Source organism: Strix aluco, chromosome 21 (genome assembly GCF_031877795.1).
Source record: "Strix aluco isolate bStrAlu1 chromosome 21, bStrAlu1.hap1, whole genome shotgun sequence".
Classification (NCBI taxonomy): domain Eukaryota; kingdom Metazoa; phylum Chordata; class Aves; order Strigiformes; family Strigidae; genus Strix; species Strix aluco.
Window position 1 is genome coordinate 11,960,320 of NC_133951.1, and position 15,117 is coordinate 11,975,436.

The 15,117-nt window shown below is 54.2% G+C and overlaps 2 protein-coding genes across 3 annotated transcripts in view; one reads left to right on the forward strand and one right to left on the reverse strand.

Moving 5' to 3' along the window:
• Nucleotides 1-556: 556 nt before the first annotated feature.
• On the reverse strand, nt 557-9,844 carry SLC16A6 (solute carrier family 16 member 6). Its single transcript, XM_074847144.1, has 6 exons — nt 9,474-9,844; nt 7,246-7,487; nt 6,487-6,630; nt 5,611-5,739; nt 3,789-4,610; nt 557-3,154 (listed from the first exon to the last, which is right to left on the reverse strand). Exons 2-6 carry the CDS (start codon nt 7,478-7,480, stop codon nt 2,913-2,915), a joined length of 1,572 nt encoding a protein of 523 aa, XP_074703245.1. The 5' UTR covers nt 7,481-7,487; nt 9,474-9,844; the 3' UTR covers nt 557-2,912.
• Nucleotides 8,350-15,117, forward strand: part of ARSG (arylsulfatase G) — a 28,098-nt gene continuing 21,330 nt past the window's right edge. For both annotated transcript variants that reach the window (XM_074847142.1, XM_074847143.1), the window contains exon 1: nt 8,350-8,647. The gene's annotated coding sequence lies outside the window, so the exon portion shown is untranslated. The remainder of the gene's footprint in view (nt 8,648-15,117) is intronic.

Genomic DNA, 15,117 nt, shown 5'->3' on the forward strand with positions numbered 1-15,117 from the left:
AGGAGTTATGGGCTAAGCAGGGAAGGGTGTGAAAAGAAATAAGGTTTGAGGGAGAGAAAATTGCCCTTTAGTGCAACTATCCTGCTATTTAGTAGCTTGATTTCTGATACATGAGCCGCCTAGTCTGGCATGAAGAAAGTATTCTGCAATTCAGAGATGATAAAATAATTACATGATTGCGTGCTTCTTGAAGACACGAGGATAATGTTCCTAAGTGCCACCAATTCAGTTACCAATCAGCAGAAGAAAAGGCTCCTTCTAATCAGGCCTCCCCGGGTAAGGGTTTACAAGAGTACCCTTGAGGTCAGCACTCATCTACCAGCTTCCAAGCAACCCCTTTAGAAGAGCGTAGGATTGCCCAATTCGCAGAGCAAACATGCTGCTTCAGGCTGAGGAAGTGGCATGTGATGGCCACGCTGCCGCCAGCCCTTCGGGCAGGGGAAACGGCGGCCAGACCCTGCATCAACCCGCCCCAGCCTCACCCTCGGGATGGAGAAGAGGGAGAGGAGGAAAGTTTCTTTCATTTTCTTTATTAAAAAAAGAAAGACAAAAAAAGGAGAAAAAAAAAGAAAAAGTTTATTGCAAAACTCAGTGTTTTAGAGTATTTCCAGAGTCCACTAGGTACGTTACAAACAAGTCAGAAAATCCTGCTTTGAACGCATTAAAGCCTGGCTTCTGGGTCTTCTGCGCCCGCACACACACATACTCACTCGCTCCCCTGCTCGTGCCGCGACACAGACAGGAACAGAAACGTACTGTGAGGTCAGTGACAAACATATTATTTGATCTGTATTGGAAATTGTTGTAAAAAAAAAAATTAAGTTACAGTAGAACCTCGCAAATCTGCAGAACAGGGAGCTTACACACACACGCAAAACCTGGAGGCCTTGTTCCACTTCCAAGCAGAGTTGTAATAGCAAAGTGCTGTAGTGAGGTCTCGTATCACAAAGACTTCAATAATCTTACAATTATAGTCTACAGAACATTTACCAAAATGCTTGAAGTATCATAAATTAACAATAAATAAAAAGCACATCTTAATGCAACATCGTTATTCGTTCTTTACTCACTGATTCACAAAACTTTAGTTCTCAGTAAGGGGTCTTCCAGTCCTGGGTGCAACACAGCGAGGTTCTGCTGGCCGTGATAAAGTGCTGAGGCAGAGGAAGGACGCGAGACCGCAGGTCTCGGGCAGTGAGGATGAATTGCTCTAGCCACTTGGTTGCAAGAGTGCCTGTTTCTTTTCTTTTTTTCTTTTTTTTTTTTTTGGACATTTAAGACAGAAAAAACAAATCAAGCACCTTCCCAAAAAGAGGTTGGTTTTTGTTGTTGGTTTTTTTTTTTTTAAACAGATTGTCCCACATTTCTATGGCTGGTAAAATACAGACAGGTCAGCATAGCAGTTAATGTATGATACCACTTCCACTTAAATACACAGAAATGTTGGTTTGGTTTTTTCCAAACCAAAACAGACTTGTTTTATTTGTCCCCCTGAGTTGCCTAGAGGCGTTAAGATGCATATAGGTGGGGTAAGCAAGCTTGTGTCACCGTGAGTAGGAATCTCTCCCATTAAGACTAAATGAACAACTAGCACGTTGTCTTTTATCCTAACCTTCATGCCTTCAATGTGCACAGGCTCTGGTTCATTTCTCACTGAAGTCAGCAGCAAAAAAAAAAAAAAAAGCCTCTTGCTGACTTTGGGGGAGCAGAGAGAGCTGGGGAAGGGGGTACAGCTCAGAGCAGCCACCCCATGCCCACACAGTTGGCAGATGCGGGGAGCAGGCTGCGAGGGGCCGGGTATCGTGGGGGTTTCCACATTCATGCGGTGATACGGCCAAGATTTCCTTGTGCACCTGTAAGCGAAGGTTTCGGGTACATTAAGACATACTGGGCCAAATCCTCCCTGTGGAGTGGGCTAGTTATGGCAGCAGAGCTGGGTCCAGTGACACCAGCTGAGGCCTTATGGAAAGAGATGCTGGATCTGTAGTTTATTATTTGGTTTTTTTTCCTTTTTAAATCACAACTGGGTTACCTAAGACCTACCTATTAAAAACAGCTACACTCTATGCTGTAAGAGTAAGTTTCCCAACAATTTCACAAGCTAGCAATACAAGATAGGTATTGAAGAGATTGATGTAAGGACAGCTTTCCGTTATGCAAAAGATGATTTTTCCTCTCCAGTTATTTAAGATAACCTCCTTTAACAATCTTAGAATAAATTAATAAATACTAGTTAAATTAGAAACAGTACATCAGATCTGACTATCAATAGAAAACAGTCCTAAGGATACCAATCAGGAGAAGAAAAATGATCTTATGAAATATGTGCAGTAATAACTGGCCATAAAGACATACGGAGCCTCCTATTTCCCAGCATTTGTGACGTTCAAGTTGATTAGAAGAACACTAGCAATGGTTTAAGTCAGCTATCTAGCCTAGCCTCCTCCTCAAATCTAAAACATGAGTCCATATTCTTCCAGAAGAAGATTCAGTTGGCTACTGGTGGCGTATGAAATGCTCGTCTCCAGTTTGTATCATCGGTTTCTTGTCTGCATGGAATTTGTGATAGGAGATGGGTAAGGGCAGTCAGAGGCTGAGCTGCTTCTGCTGCGGCTGTTCTCAGTTTTTCTGGGATCAGTTGAACCTTTACCTATGCTTGTTATCAAGAACGCAGGAGTGTGCATCACATCTTCATGCTAGACAGAAGTTATGTGGCTATCTGTATTTTCTATGGAGCTTTCCATTGTTGGTTAAAAAAAGTTCTTTCTAATAAAAAAAAAAAAGTCGGTAGCAACTGTTCACATTTAAAATTTCACATTCCCTTCAGAATGTAGTTTTAAAACGTGGAGCAGAGCTGACGTTTCCCCCAGTCTTACGCCGAGTACATTAGATGGAGAAGGAACCGGTTTTGTTTATGCCATACTATCACAGCCTTTTCCTGAATTTTCTGCTTTTCCAATATCCATTTCAATAAAGTCATCTGGTAATTCCGGTACGACCTCCGCCGCGCTCTCCTCTGCGCGCTGCTGCTGGCGGTGGCACAGCCCAGCCTTGCACGGTCTCACCAGGGACAGAAACACAGCACCCAGGACCATGCCAGCAGCACAAGAGTAAAAGGCTGAGCTGTAGTTCTGTGTCGTATCCACTAAGACACCTGCAGAAAACACATTCACAGCAGTTAGCCACAACCAACTCTCTCTCTCTCCCTTGCCCATCCATCCCTCCTACAGGATTTTTAATCTGGGTACCACTGCATCATTTTATTTGCAATCAAAAGATGCTCAATGACAAACAGATGCTCCCTTAAAACAAACAAGTCAAAACACTGCGTTCAGGGGTACGTAGTGTCATCTCAGGCAAGTCAGAAGCCTCTGGGCACTGCAGGGATGCAAAGCCCGAGACGCATCAGGCATCTATTTGTTATGATAGAGACTTCACCTTTCTGCAGCGTATGGCACAAACACACGCACAGTGAGAGCAACTCCGTTCTGCTCTTCACTAGAGCCTGAAGTGATGCCAGGTTTAGGTTTCTAAGAGGAGCAGGGTAGCACTGCAGTATTTTCCCTCACTCCGAGGTTCCTCAGTGGAGGCTGCCTCATCTGTGGGACTCTGCAGAGCTGCATTGCAGCAGCCTTCTGGCTCTGAGAGTCTCCTAATACTAGTTGCAGGGCTTTTAGGATAGTACTGAGATTAGCACTGCCAGAACACTCTCTAGACAGAGATCAGCACCAATAGCTGTCAAACATACCAAAAAAAAAAACCAACCAAGATGAAACTTTTAGACTTACCTGCAAGGGGTGGTCCAGCCAACCCAGCTAAGCTTTGTATGAAGACGTAGACTCCAGCCGCAGAAGACATCTTTGCGATGCCAACCACGTCGTCTTCCGCCAGGAGGGGAATATGTGTGCCTGCTACCGTTCCGAGCATGAACCCAAAAAATATGCTACATGTCATCAAGCCCCAGAACTCAGAGGCAAAAGGGAAGGCAAACAACGCTACAGACAGCAGAACAACGCAGATGAGTTCGATGTAGATCTTGCGGATAGGCTTTTTGTTGAGAACCCAGCCAGCTGAAATTCTTCCAAAGACCTCTGCGATCGCCATGGCAGACAGTATGTATGCAGAGTGGTCTTTGCTGATGCCAAGGCTGAGACTCAGGGGAATGATGTAGAGGGAGGGAGCAAAGAAGCCCAGGGTAGCAAACAGGCCAAAGAATGCATAACAGATAAAGCTATAGTCTCTCATCACAGAAAAGTCCAGTAGTTTGGTTTTTGGTTCTGGAGGGGTGCTGTTATTTTCAATAAGTATCTGCACATTTTCCTTTGGTTCTTCACTTTTCGGCTCTGCTTTGGTGTTTCCAGGCACATTGCTGGGTGAGGTAGTTATTTCTACTCCTGAGTCTATGGACTCTATTGAGGTGCGTGTTTGCTCATTTTCAAGCATGTACTTTGTCTCCGTGGGCTCTTCCGGAGGCTGTGCTTTCACTTCTTCTTGCTCTTTGATGATAATGGGTCGCAGCAGTGATCCACAGATGACAATGCTTAGCTGTAGCACCCCAACAGACAGGAGGCTGTATCTCCAGCCAATCTGCTCCTTCAGAGCAGTAATTGCTGAGGGAAGAGGGCAGAAGAGGAAGAAAGTGTAACTAAAAAAAGCCTGTAGTTACACACCAAGGAGCTATTTGAATTTACAGCTACTGAAGTAACTGGAGCTTTCTCACTGGAGGGTCCCAAGCACCTCAGCTCTTGCAGAGGCTGAGCAGGGGTCCCTCCTGGTCCATCCTGCCCAGGGCCACCCGGGGGTCCGGCACCCACATTCCTCCCATCAGCTGCAGTGAAGAGCTAGGAGTTGCATTTAACATCTGGCTAGCAGAAGCTACCCTCTAGGTAGCCACTTCTGAGGTCCCAGTGAGTTTGGGGTGCACGAGGATGAAGGTGGTGTTATTTTTAGTGAATGAGAGCAAACTCAACATTCGAGTTTCCTCTCTCAGCTGACCCCACCCTGAAACCAGCTACTAGAGGAAGTCTCTTAGCTCTACTCAAAGGTGCATGTCACTGCTTAATTACAAGCCTTCATTTGCACTCAAAGCAGCTTTGCAACGGGTATTAGCTGAAAGCAAGCGTGCACAGCAGAGCACCTGAACTGCAGGGGACAGCCGGTGACAGGGCAGCGACAGGGACGTGCTGCCCCGGGGACAGGTCCCCAAAAGGCTGGAGCAGTTCGGCAGCCCGTGCTAAGCACAAGCCCACTAACCTTTAGGAGCAGTTACGTGCACTGCGTGTTTTAAATAGCTGGGAGTTTCTCAGTCTTTATTTTTAGCCTGCTAGATCTATATAGGGAACCCGACGGGCTGCGTATCAGTGAGACACATCCTGCGCTGGCAGGCGATGCCAGGGAGGGCTCAGGCATCGTTGGACCAGTCTCTAGGATTGCTTGTAACTCTGCCCCTGGGTTACGTGAGCAACCACCTGTGGGCTTCAGCAGCTCACGGGGAGGTCACGAGCACCCTGGTATCAATGGTCTTTGGCTCCCATTTGCTTGGGAAAAGGCCTGGAGCAGCGCTGTGCTTTGGGCACGCACGTATGAACCCACAACGTTCGGGCACTGTACCTGGTGCAAAGGAGAAAACAGCAAAACATTCCCCTGTAGATGCCACTGCTGTGACCAGCGAACGTCTTTTGTCAAAATACTGTGATAAAATGGTGACAGTCGGGAGGAAAGAGAGGCAGTATCCAAGGCCTGTGAATAAATGCCAAAAATTGCCATAACAACAAGTAAGGGAGGGGGAAACACCGATGCAAGAACACGTTAAGTCAGCTTTCCCAGTGGCGAGATTACAGTATCATTTCGGCCAACTCAGCAAGTCATCCTGGAAGAAAATCATTGGGGAAACCAGAATGTTATTTTTTTAAATTGGAGGGGGAAAAAGAAAAAAAAAGAAGAAAGAAAAAACAAAATCAAGAGACCCAACCTCCCAAATCTGCTAGATAATGCCTTCTGTTCCCCAACAGCCAGTGGGGTCCACTTCAAGGACCTCATCTGCTTTAAAGAGTTCGAGCCTGTAGCAATTGCTCCCTGAAGCGAGGCAAGCTCCTGGCCACGGACACGAGGCCAGATTGGAGAGGGGGAAAAGTATCAGAAAAAAGGCAAAGAGATACAGGGAGAGGTTAGAGGATTTGACCCCGTGAACAGTTTTCATCTCCCCAGCGATCCCAATGAGAAGCGATGGGTGCAGCCGCGCTAGCGCAGCGGTCTGCGGGACCGAGTCCCTGTGTGGTCCCCAGGGTAAGCCAGGGCAGAAAGCCAAGCCTTGAGCCCAGCTCAGCACCTCTGCCAGGAGGGCGAGCTCAGCTCAGAAGGGGCAGCAGCATTTCTCAAGCACTCCCTGTGTCATGGGGAGTCAGACCCCCCCGGCCAGCGCCACGCTTGCAGGAAGCTGCGGGAGAGCAGGAAGCGTTTGGCGGGTACGGGAACAGGACGACTCACCAGAGATGACACCAATGGTGACATACATGTCCACAACAGTGCGGGCAAAGGAGGCGGTGACCATGCCGGTGCTGATCAGCACCCCTCCAGCCATCACCACAAAGCGGTGACCGAAGCGATTGCTGAGGACCGTTGACAGAGGAGCTGGATGGGCAGGAGAGCAGGAGAGCCGTGGTCAACACCCAAGTCAGCAACTTCACCAGCTCCCATCTCCTCTCTTCTCATACCCCTACCCTGGTCCCTGTGACATGCCACCTCCCCTGGCCTCACACAGCAGAGCATCACCCTGGAGCCATCCCTGGAGCACTGCACAGCTCACAGCATTCAGGATGTGCCAAAAAAAAAAAAAATCCTAAGAGACTATGACGGGTGCGTGGCAGCTTGGGACTAACCTGCAGCAACATCCACAGACACCAGTGGATTTCGGTGAGGCTCAAGTTACTTTTAATTCTTTTCACTAGAGTTAGGGTTCAAAACTCTTGTTTTCAGCCCTTGCTGGTGAGAGCTGAGCGGCTGGGCCAGGGTCAGCGACACGGCCCTGCACCACACAGCAGGACACGAGATGGGGCTCAGCGGGACTGCCGGGCTGAGACAGCCGTTAATTGGTATTTCAGGAGCATGCAGCCTCTGGGCTTTATGGCTTTTACTTAGAATGGAGCCATTAGAGGCGCAAAAAGTCACAGGTACCGGGTCCACATATGCTGAGTCAGCAGTACAACAGCCCCCTTGCACTCGCGCCCGAACGCCCGTTACTCTTACCTGTGAAGGTCTGTACAAACACACATATGGATATTATCCAGGATATCCTGCTGTTGGTTTCATCAAAGCTTTCCATCAGGTCGTTAAAGAAGACACCAAATGATTTTATAATGCCATACGTTAGAGCTTCCACAAAGAAGAAAGCAAAAGCGATTGTCCAACCCCATCCTCCGTCAGGCACTTTAGTATAAACATTTGGAGTGGTGCACGGCATGTTTACAGCTTTGACAGTCATTTTTGATCTGGAAGAGAGGGGAGAAAGAGCCAGGCATCAGTTTAAGATGATTTTTGCTGAAGGAGGCACGGCCTAGAAGCTGTAACATCCCTAAGGCACCGCTAAGCCGGTCCCTGTGCTGCCGAGGGATTAAAGGCAGGAGTTGGGCTGAACTTTCTGCCTTTGTCACCCCACGGGGCTCGTTTCTGCTGGTGCCCTTTGAGCCCAGGACCAGAAACCCTCCGCTCAGCACCCGGCCGAGCTGTTCCCATCAGCAAAACCCAGCGCCTGGGAGCCGTCATCTGTATTTCAGCGTGTGGGGGTGGATGGATGCAGTTGGGGAAAGATCCGCTGCGGGACCCAGCACGGGCTGGGGGAGCCACAGGAACACCCCAGGAGCACCCATCCACCCCCCGCCTGGCCTGGGGTGCCCGCTGACACCTCAGTACCCCCCCCCCAGTTGCTGCGGGGTCGGTCAACGACACAACCCACCACCATCGCAGCCTGCGGTGCCCTAAACCCACCTGGCAGCCGCTGGCACTGGGGGTGCCAGGAGCCTGCCTGCCCCCCACAATGGTTGCTCCAGGGCACAACACAGTAGCCTGGCAACAGTCGCTGGGGGTAACCCCCACTTCCCCCAGCTCCCCGTGCTGTCCCCTGCAGCCCTCGGGGTCACCGCCACCCCCAGGGCAGAGGGAGGCTGAAGCAGGGGGGCTGGAGGGGATCACCCCGTACAGCACAGGGGGGGTCTCTTGGCCCTGCCCGTGTCACCCGTGTCCCGTGGATGCGCTGGGGCAGTTTCTGTCCTGCGGGGGCGGGGGGGGGGGGGGTGTGCTCCTTGCTGAACCCGAGCACCGTCACACCTGCGCGGGGGGGACGGGGACGGTCCCGGGGTCAAGCCCTGGCTCCCAGCGGCCACGCCGGGAGGGGACCGCGAGGTGACCGTGGGCTGTCGCCCCGTGGGCTGTCGCCGGCCCCACGCCCGCCGCGTCCCGGGCACAGCGTGAACCTGCGGCTCTTGCGGGCGGCGCGTTTCCTCCCCACGCCGCCGGCCCCGGCAGCCACCAGGCATTTCCCTCCTCCATTTTCTACCGCCGATCATCAGCACGACTTTGGCAGCAGAGGAAGCCAGAGCGGCTCCGGCAGCGCTTCCCCATCCCACCGGGGAACTTCTCACGGCGGACCGAGGCGAGTGCGTGCGCGTTCCCGGGGACACCGGCACCAGCACCCACCGGGGACCCGCGAGCGGCCCCACGGGAGCCTGCCGGGGGTGGGGGATGCAGGGGCCCACCCCCCCCAAGGGTCCCCTGAGCGGAGGGGGAGGTGTGTGTCATCACCCCGCTGACCCCTCTGCGGTGCTGCGTGGTGGGTGAAGGCTGGTGCCCGGCTCCCGTGGGGGCTTTTCTGCCGAGGGACGGAGCCAGGCGTGGGCTCCAGCATCCCCCGGTGCTGCCCGCGCCGCGGCTCTGCTGCAGCCCGGGCAGGGCGGGGGGCACAGCAGGACCACCCCGTGTGCCCCGGCGGGAGCTAAACTTTGTGGGAAGTGCCTGGATCCCCACCCCCCGCGAGAGAAACAACGGGGCTGCAGCGAATCCCTGTGTCACCGCATAAGGAATGGGGGGAGATTGGATCAGAAGGAAGCACGCTATTTAGAAAGAGAGAAAAAAAAAAAAAAAAGAAAAAACCCAAACCACAAACCTTTGGCGTACATTGTGTACGTTTAAAAATTAAATGACGTTGGGGGAAAAACAAAAAAATTAAAAATTAAAATGCCTGAGCTCAGGGGCCCGGCGTGGCCCCCCCTTCCCTGCATCACTTTCCGAACATTTCAGACCTGATTTCTGCATCGCCACCGCCGCACCGGCTCCTCGGCCGGGGCCGCCAGCTAAAAATAAAGAGATGCGGAAAAAGGGGAGGGGAAGCGAAAAGGCAGGAAAAAAATTAAAAATAATAATAATTTTTTTTTAAAAAAAAGAGCCAAACAAAGCCACACACACACACAGTCTCCACTCACCGGGCGGCGCTGGGTGCTGCGGCGGGGCTAAGGGCTGCCCATGGCCGGGGCAGGGCGGGCGGGCGACCCTCGGTGAGGAGGAGGAAGGCGATGAGAAGGAGGATGAAGAGGAGGAGGCGGCCCCGGTGCCCGCCGGCCGCTGCTGCTCCCGCTGCCCGCGGCGGCGGCGGTGGCTCTGCGCTGCTCCCAGCCCTTTATATACCGGCTGCAGCCGGTCTCCGCCGGCGGCTCCGCAGCGCCATGTGCGCGCTGGGCCCGGCTCGCCCCGGCGCCGGCTCCGCGTGTGCGGCGGGGAGGGGCGGTGCTGCCGCGGGGACCCCCCCCCCCCCCCCGCTCCGCTCCCCGCCCCGCGACGGCCCCTCTGCCACCCCCCAAACCCACCCCCCCACGGGCCGGCACCTGCCGGAGCGCTGCGGGTTCGGAAGGGGGGGGGTGGGGGAGCCCCCACCGCACTGCCGGGGAGCGGCACCGGGAGCGGGTTTGGGGGTCCCGGTGGGGGTTCTGGGGACGGTTTGGTGGCGAAGTTTTGAGGTTTTGGGTTGTAGAAATGGCCTCGATTTCCTGATGGGAAAGGGAGGAGAGGGTGCGAGTTGGGGCGCGGGGAAAGGGGAGCCCCGCGTGCTTTAGGCCCTTTGGGCAGCCCGGCTGGGGGGCGGCTGTCTGCTTCCCCCCTCCCTTGTCCCACCGCAGTGGGACGTGGTGCTGGGAGCAACCCGGGTCTGAGGTCACAGAGGGATTCGGTGTCAGGAGCATCCCAGGTTTGGGCTTGCGGCAGGTTGCGGTGCCGGGGGCATCCTGGGTTTGAGGCTCACAGAGGGATTTGGTGCTGGGAGCATCCCGGGGGATTGGGCCCACAGCAGGACATGGTGCTGGGGAGCACCCTGGGTTTAGTCTCACAGCTGGGATTCTGTGCCAGGAGCATCCCAGGTTTGGGCTCACAGTAGGATTCAGTGCTGGGAGCATCCTGAGTTTGGGCCCACAGCGGGACACGGTGCCAGGAGCATCCCGGGTTTGGGCTCGCAGCGGAGCAGGCAGCCGCCGTCCCGTGTGCCGGGCGAGGTGCTGGGGACGGGACAGGAGCCGCTGGGACAGGGCTGAGCACACGCTGAAGCCCTGTGCGCCGTGCGCTTGACCCCTCGGTGCTCCATCCTTGTGGGCAGCACACGTTGCAGTTTTAGGGGAGAACATCTCCTTTATGTAGGGAACTTAAAAAGTAGCAATTTTTGAGTCAAACTGGAAGCAGGCGAGACCGACTCACGGATGGGGGAGGAAGGCAGCGGTGGGGTCAGACATCTGGCATGGAGAGCACGGGGCTCAGCAGCACTCAGCAAAGGGGGATGGAGCTGAAGTGATGGATACTTTAGGGTTTCCCCTAAATTTCCCTAAAATTGGTACAACAGAGGAAAAAACTGACAGCGCTGCGTCTCCCGGCTCGCTGTGCCACAGCCACCGCTACCACCCGGTGCTGGCTTCGATGCGCCGGGCGCGGACGGACGCTGCGGGGGAGGTTTTGGAGCCTCACACCCTTCCTCGGGGCTCATGGGCGAGTGACTTTTGCCCACAGGTAGTAGCAGAGGGCTCCGTGTGAGGCAGTGGCCAGGCCATTCCTCGCCCACCCTCCCGCACTGGCCCAGGACCCCACTGAAATTTGCTGGGTTAAAGTGGAATCTGGTGATTCTGGTTTGTACCCCTGGAAAAGCTGCCCGGGTTAAAGTGTTCCTTCAGTGCCTCACCCGTCAGCAAGGGCTGCTGTGTTTGATTTGGCAGGAGTCCTTTCTCTTGGCTTTTTTTTTTTTTTTTTTTTTTTTTTACAATGGGCAGTGCAGGTGAGGGTAGTGGGCAGCGGAGGCAAAATTCTGCAAACTTCTGACAAATCAGGCAAATTAGCTATTGCTTTCGCTCGGTCACTTCAAGAAAGCTGCTGCTGGTTTCTCACGGCAATGCTGCTCCAACGGCTGCCGCCTCCAGCAAGCTGCTGGTGCTCTTGTCCTCGCAGGGAGGTTTTGGCAGCTTCCCCCCTCGCAGCCCCATCCTAAACAAGCTCAAATGCAGGCGCTGGGGCCATGGGGAGCCATGTGTGACACAAGGATGTGTCCTTGGGGAGCCTCGTATCGTCCCGTCCTGCAGGAAACCCCCTCCTCCGCTGGGTTATGCCCTTCAGGGGTACAGGTAGAGGCCAACCACCTCATCTGGCCTCGAAGAGCCGATATCCCGTTACACAAGCTTTTCCTTGGGAATGGGTCACCCTCCCCGAGCTGTAATTCTTCCTGGCAGCGACAGTGCAAGTGGTTATGGGACAACAAAAGAGGTTTGTGCCTCCAGGGGAGAAATAAGAATGCAAATATCTTTGGCATGAAAAAACAAAGGCGATTTACTCCTTGGTATTTCTTGTCAGTACTTTGCATCTGTCTCTGCTTCACCTTCTCATTCCTTCGGGCTTTCCAAGTGCAATAAGGCTTTGGGGAGCGATGGGGGCTGGAGGGGCCCCGTGGGAGGGACAGGGCTGGTGGCTGCAGCCTCACCAGCTTCCCAGCTCCGCTGTAAAATCCTTTTCCCCCCCATATTGTTTGCCCACTTTGGGGGGATTTTCCCCTGCTGCAGCCCGGCCTCAGAGAGGACTTGGCCGTGTCCTTGCCGGGACGCTTTGCCTCGGCACATCCTGGGTGGGTCTGGCCTGTGCCAGGCAGCCGCTTGCACCAGGACCTGCTTCTCCATCTTCCCGGGTGCTTCTGCACCGCTCCCAGCCCGGGTGCGCGGGGGGGTGTTTGGGGGTTCTATCAACCATAGCAGAGGAAAGCAAGCGTCCCGTCAGCGGGCATAAATCAGCCAGGAGCTGGAAAACAGGGCGGGCTGCAAACAGAGAGGGAGCGCGGGCCCCTGCTTTCTGCCGCCGGATGGTCAGGGACTTCCAGTTCATTTATTCTGCTGGGGTTCGCCCAGCCCTGCTCGGCATGTGTAATGTTTTCTCTGAAAGACTTAGCAGTTAGATGGGTGAAAAACATTCTCCTGTCTCAGGAGCTGGCAGAAATCCTAGTAAATCTGCAGAACTATGTTTTTGTCGGTGCTGCTTATTCTGTTAGGGGAACTAGTATAAACTATTCCAGTAGAAAACCTTTTCCTGGAATAAAGTCTTGACTCTGTTCAGAGCATTGTCAGGACTTTATACCGGGAACAGAGCTTTGCTGGTAAACATGCCGGGACTAAGGAGGCCTAACAGGGCAGACACAGAGCTCGGGCAGCCTCTGCCCCATGGATAAACCCCTCACAAGGCACCTGCTGCCCTTTGCTGTGCTCGTATCAAAAAAAAAAAATATCCGTGCGTGGTTAATTTGCAAACAAAACATGGATTTATTTTTTCTCTCCTCTGAAAGCCCGGCTGTCTCTACTGGGATGTGCCACTGTTCATCCCCTCCAGGCTGCGGCCGGGCATCCCCCGGTGGGGTTGGGGTCAGCGCCACGAGCCACGCCGTGGGGACATGTCCCCATCCTGTGTCACTCAGCAGCTGCGGGATCCACACACAGCTCGAGCGCTTGCTTCTCTGTGGCTGCCTCAGTTTCCCCAACTCAGCCTGGCTGATGCGAGGGGTGATGCTGGGAGCCCTCAGGGCGGCCCTGGGATAACAGCAGGTGCCCACTCCAGTTTGAATTTCTCATCCCCTGCTGTGTCCTTATCTCCCCGCTCCTCACAGCCGGACGGGGATGTCTGGAGGGCTTTTGGCAGAAGAGCAGGCCTGCCGGCGCGGGTCTGGGCCGGAGATCAGAGCTGTGATGCCCCGGGTGGGGTGTGAGCCCCGGGTGCTGGCAGGGGACAGCTCGGCACAGCCGGGTGTGCTTCAAAGGGCAGCAGGTTTTTCCGGGCTCCGGCTGCTGTTTTGCTCTCCAGGCAGGCGTGAAAATGTGAAAGAATGTGAAAAATGTGAAAATGATCGTGCTGGCCCCAAGATTTGTAAACTTCTGGTTAATGTGTAATAAATACATGACAGATACTCCCAGCACTGGGCGGGTGACCACGGCCGCTCAGTGGTGGCACAGCCGGCGGTGGCATCCCCCAGCGGAGGAGGCATCTCCCCTGCCCTGCCCTGGGGCCAGCCCCAGGGTGTCCTGAGCAGCAGTTGGAGAGGTTTTGGGGCTTTTCTAAACTGGTTTATCTGGTCTCCACTTATCCCTTTCTCTCTTTCTGTGAACCGCCTTGTCTGGCTTGCAGACATGCACTTTTTTATTCGTTTAATTCTTCCCTGGTACAAGGTGGGTGCGGTGAAGCCCATGACCACAGTGTCCGGCCCGAGCGATGCCGGCAAGGAGCACGGTGCCGGTGCCGGTTATCTGGAGGCCTCAATCCTTGGCTGTGATTCTGCCCAGGCAGCTCATCGAGCTGTAACCACCGACGCAACATGTCCTGCTTGGCACCAAGTGAGGTGCTGCAACAACCGTGCTCCCACCATAGTCAGCCCGGGGGAATCTCTTCCGCGTCGCTTAATTTTTTTTGCAAAAATAGCTGAAAGATGGTCCTTCAGCTCTGCATGTTGTAGCAAAGCTATAGGGGAACAGAGTTGCTGCTGAACCGTGGGTCCTGGCGTGGGGGAAACGGGGCTCGTCCCAGGGAGGCTCCCCACAACTGCCCTGGTGCTGCCGCAGGACGTGCGCAGCGCAGAGCCGGCTCACCCGGGAATCCGAGATCAAAAGGGTTGGAGAGGTGCCTCTACCAAGGAGCTGGGAGCAGAGCGTGCTGGAGTCGACTCCAGAGGACGGCCTGGTGCTGTGCTGGGGCTGGGACCTGCTGTGGAGGATGGGGACGGCTCTGCAGGAGGCTGGCGAGAGCTGGGCCGGCACATCCCACCTTCCACAGGCTGTGATCCACCTCTCCTTCAAATGGCCTCTGAGCACCAGAGATCAAGAAGTTTTGTCTGACTCTAATGCATAAACTTCAGCCCTGGATGACTTTCCCCTGTAATTTAGAAAGAAGAGAGTGTCTTTTGAAAATGGTTTTGATTGTTTTTGTTAGCCGTGTCGTCCTGGCGTCGCTCCCCAAAGTAAATGGAAAGGACAGAGGTTTGTGGGTGAACACAGGTTTGGCTCCCTTGGGTTTTTCTCAGTTTTTCTGGGTGGCTGCAGGTGCCAACTGGGGGTCCCCGGTGCACGTTGCGTGGTGCAGGGCCACCCCCCGGGGACAGGATGGGTGGAGGATGCTCGGAGGGGCTGGGGCTCGGTGCAGGGACCGTGCTCAGCCTGGCAAAGGGGCCCAGGAGCTGCTGGATGCTGGTGAAGGTGCCGGAGGGTGGGATTACGTGGTGTGGCTTCCTGGAAAGCCTCAACATCACCCGCCTTGGGCACGGCTCAGCTGGGATGGTTATGTGGGGCTCAGCTGAACTTTGTCGCTTTATTTTTTCCCCAAAACCGATTCCAGTGCTGGGTGATCTGCTCCATCCCCCTGCGGAGAGCCCTGCCAGAGGGCTGAGGTGGGGCTGAGATCACCCCAGGCCATGCCCGAGTTAATCCACGTTGTTCCTGTGTAACTGGTGGCTCAAGTCCAACCGGGCTCAGCCCCTGCATGGGGGTGTTGGACTGAAGCAGGGCTGCTCCTTTCAAGCACCCATCCCCCAAAGAAACCCCAAGGGCTTTCCAAAGAAACTGCAAAGGGATTTTT

Coding starts and splice junctions, on each gene's coding strand:
- SLC16A6 (XM_074847144.1), bottom strand. CDS start 7,480: ATGACTGTCAAAGCTGTAAACATGCCGTGCACCACTCCAAATGTTTAT. Junction 5,740..6,486: donor CACCATTGGTGTCATCTCTG/GTGAGTCGTCCT, acceptor ATTTATTCACAG/GCCTTGGATACTGCCTCTCT. Junction 3,155..3,788: donor GGCTGGACCACCCCTTGCAG/GTAAGTCTAAAA, acceptor TGTTTTCTGCAG/GTGTCTTAGTGGATACGACA.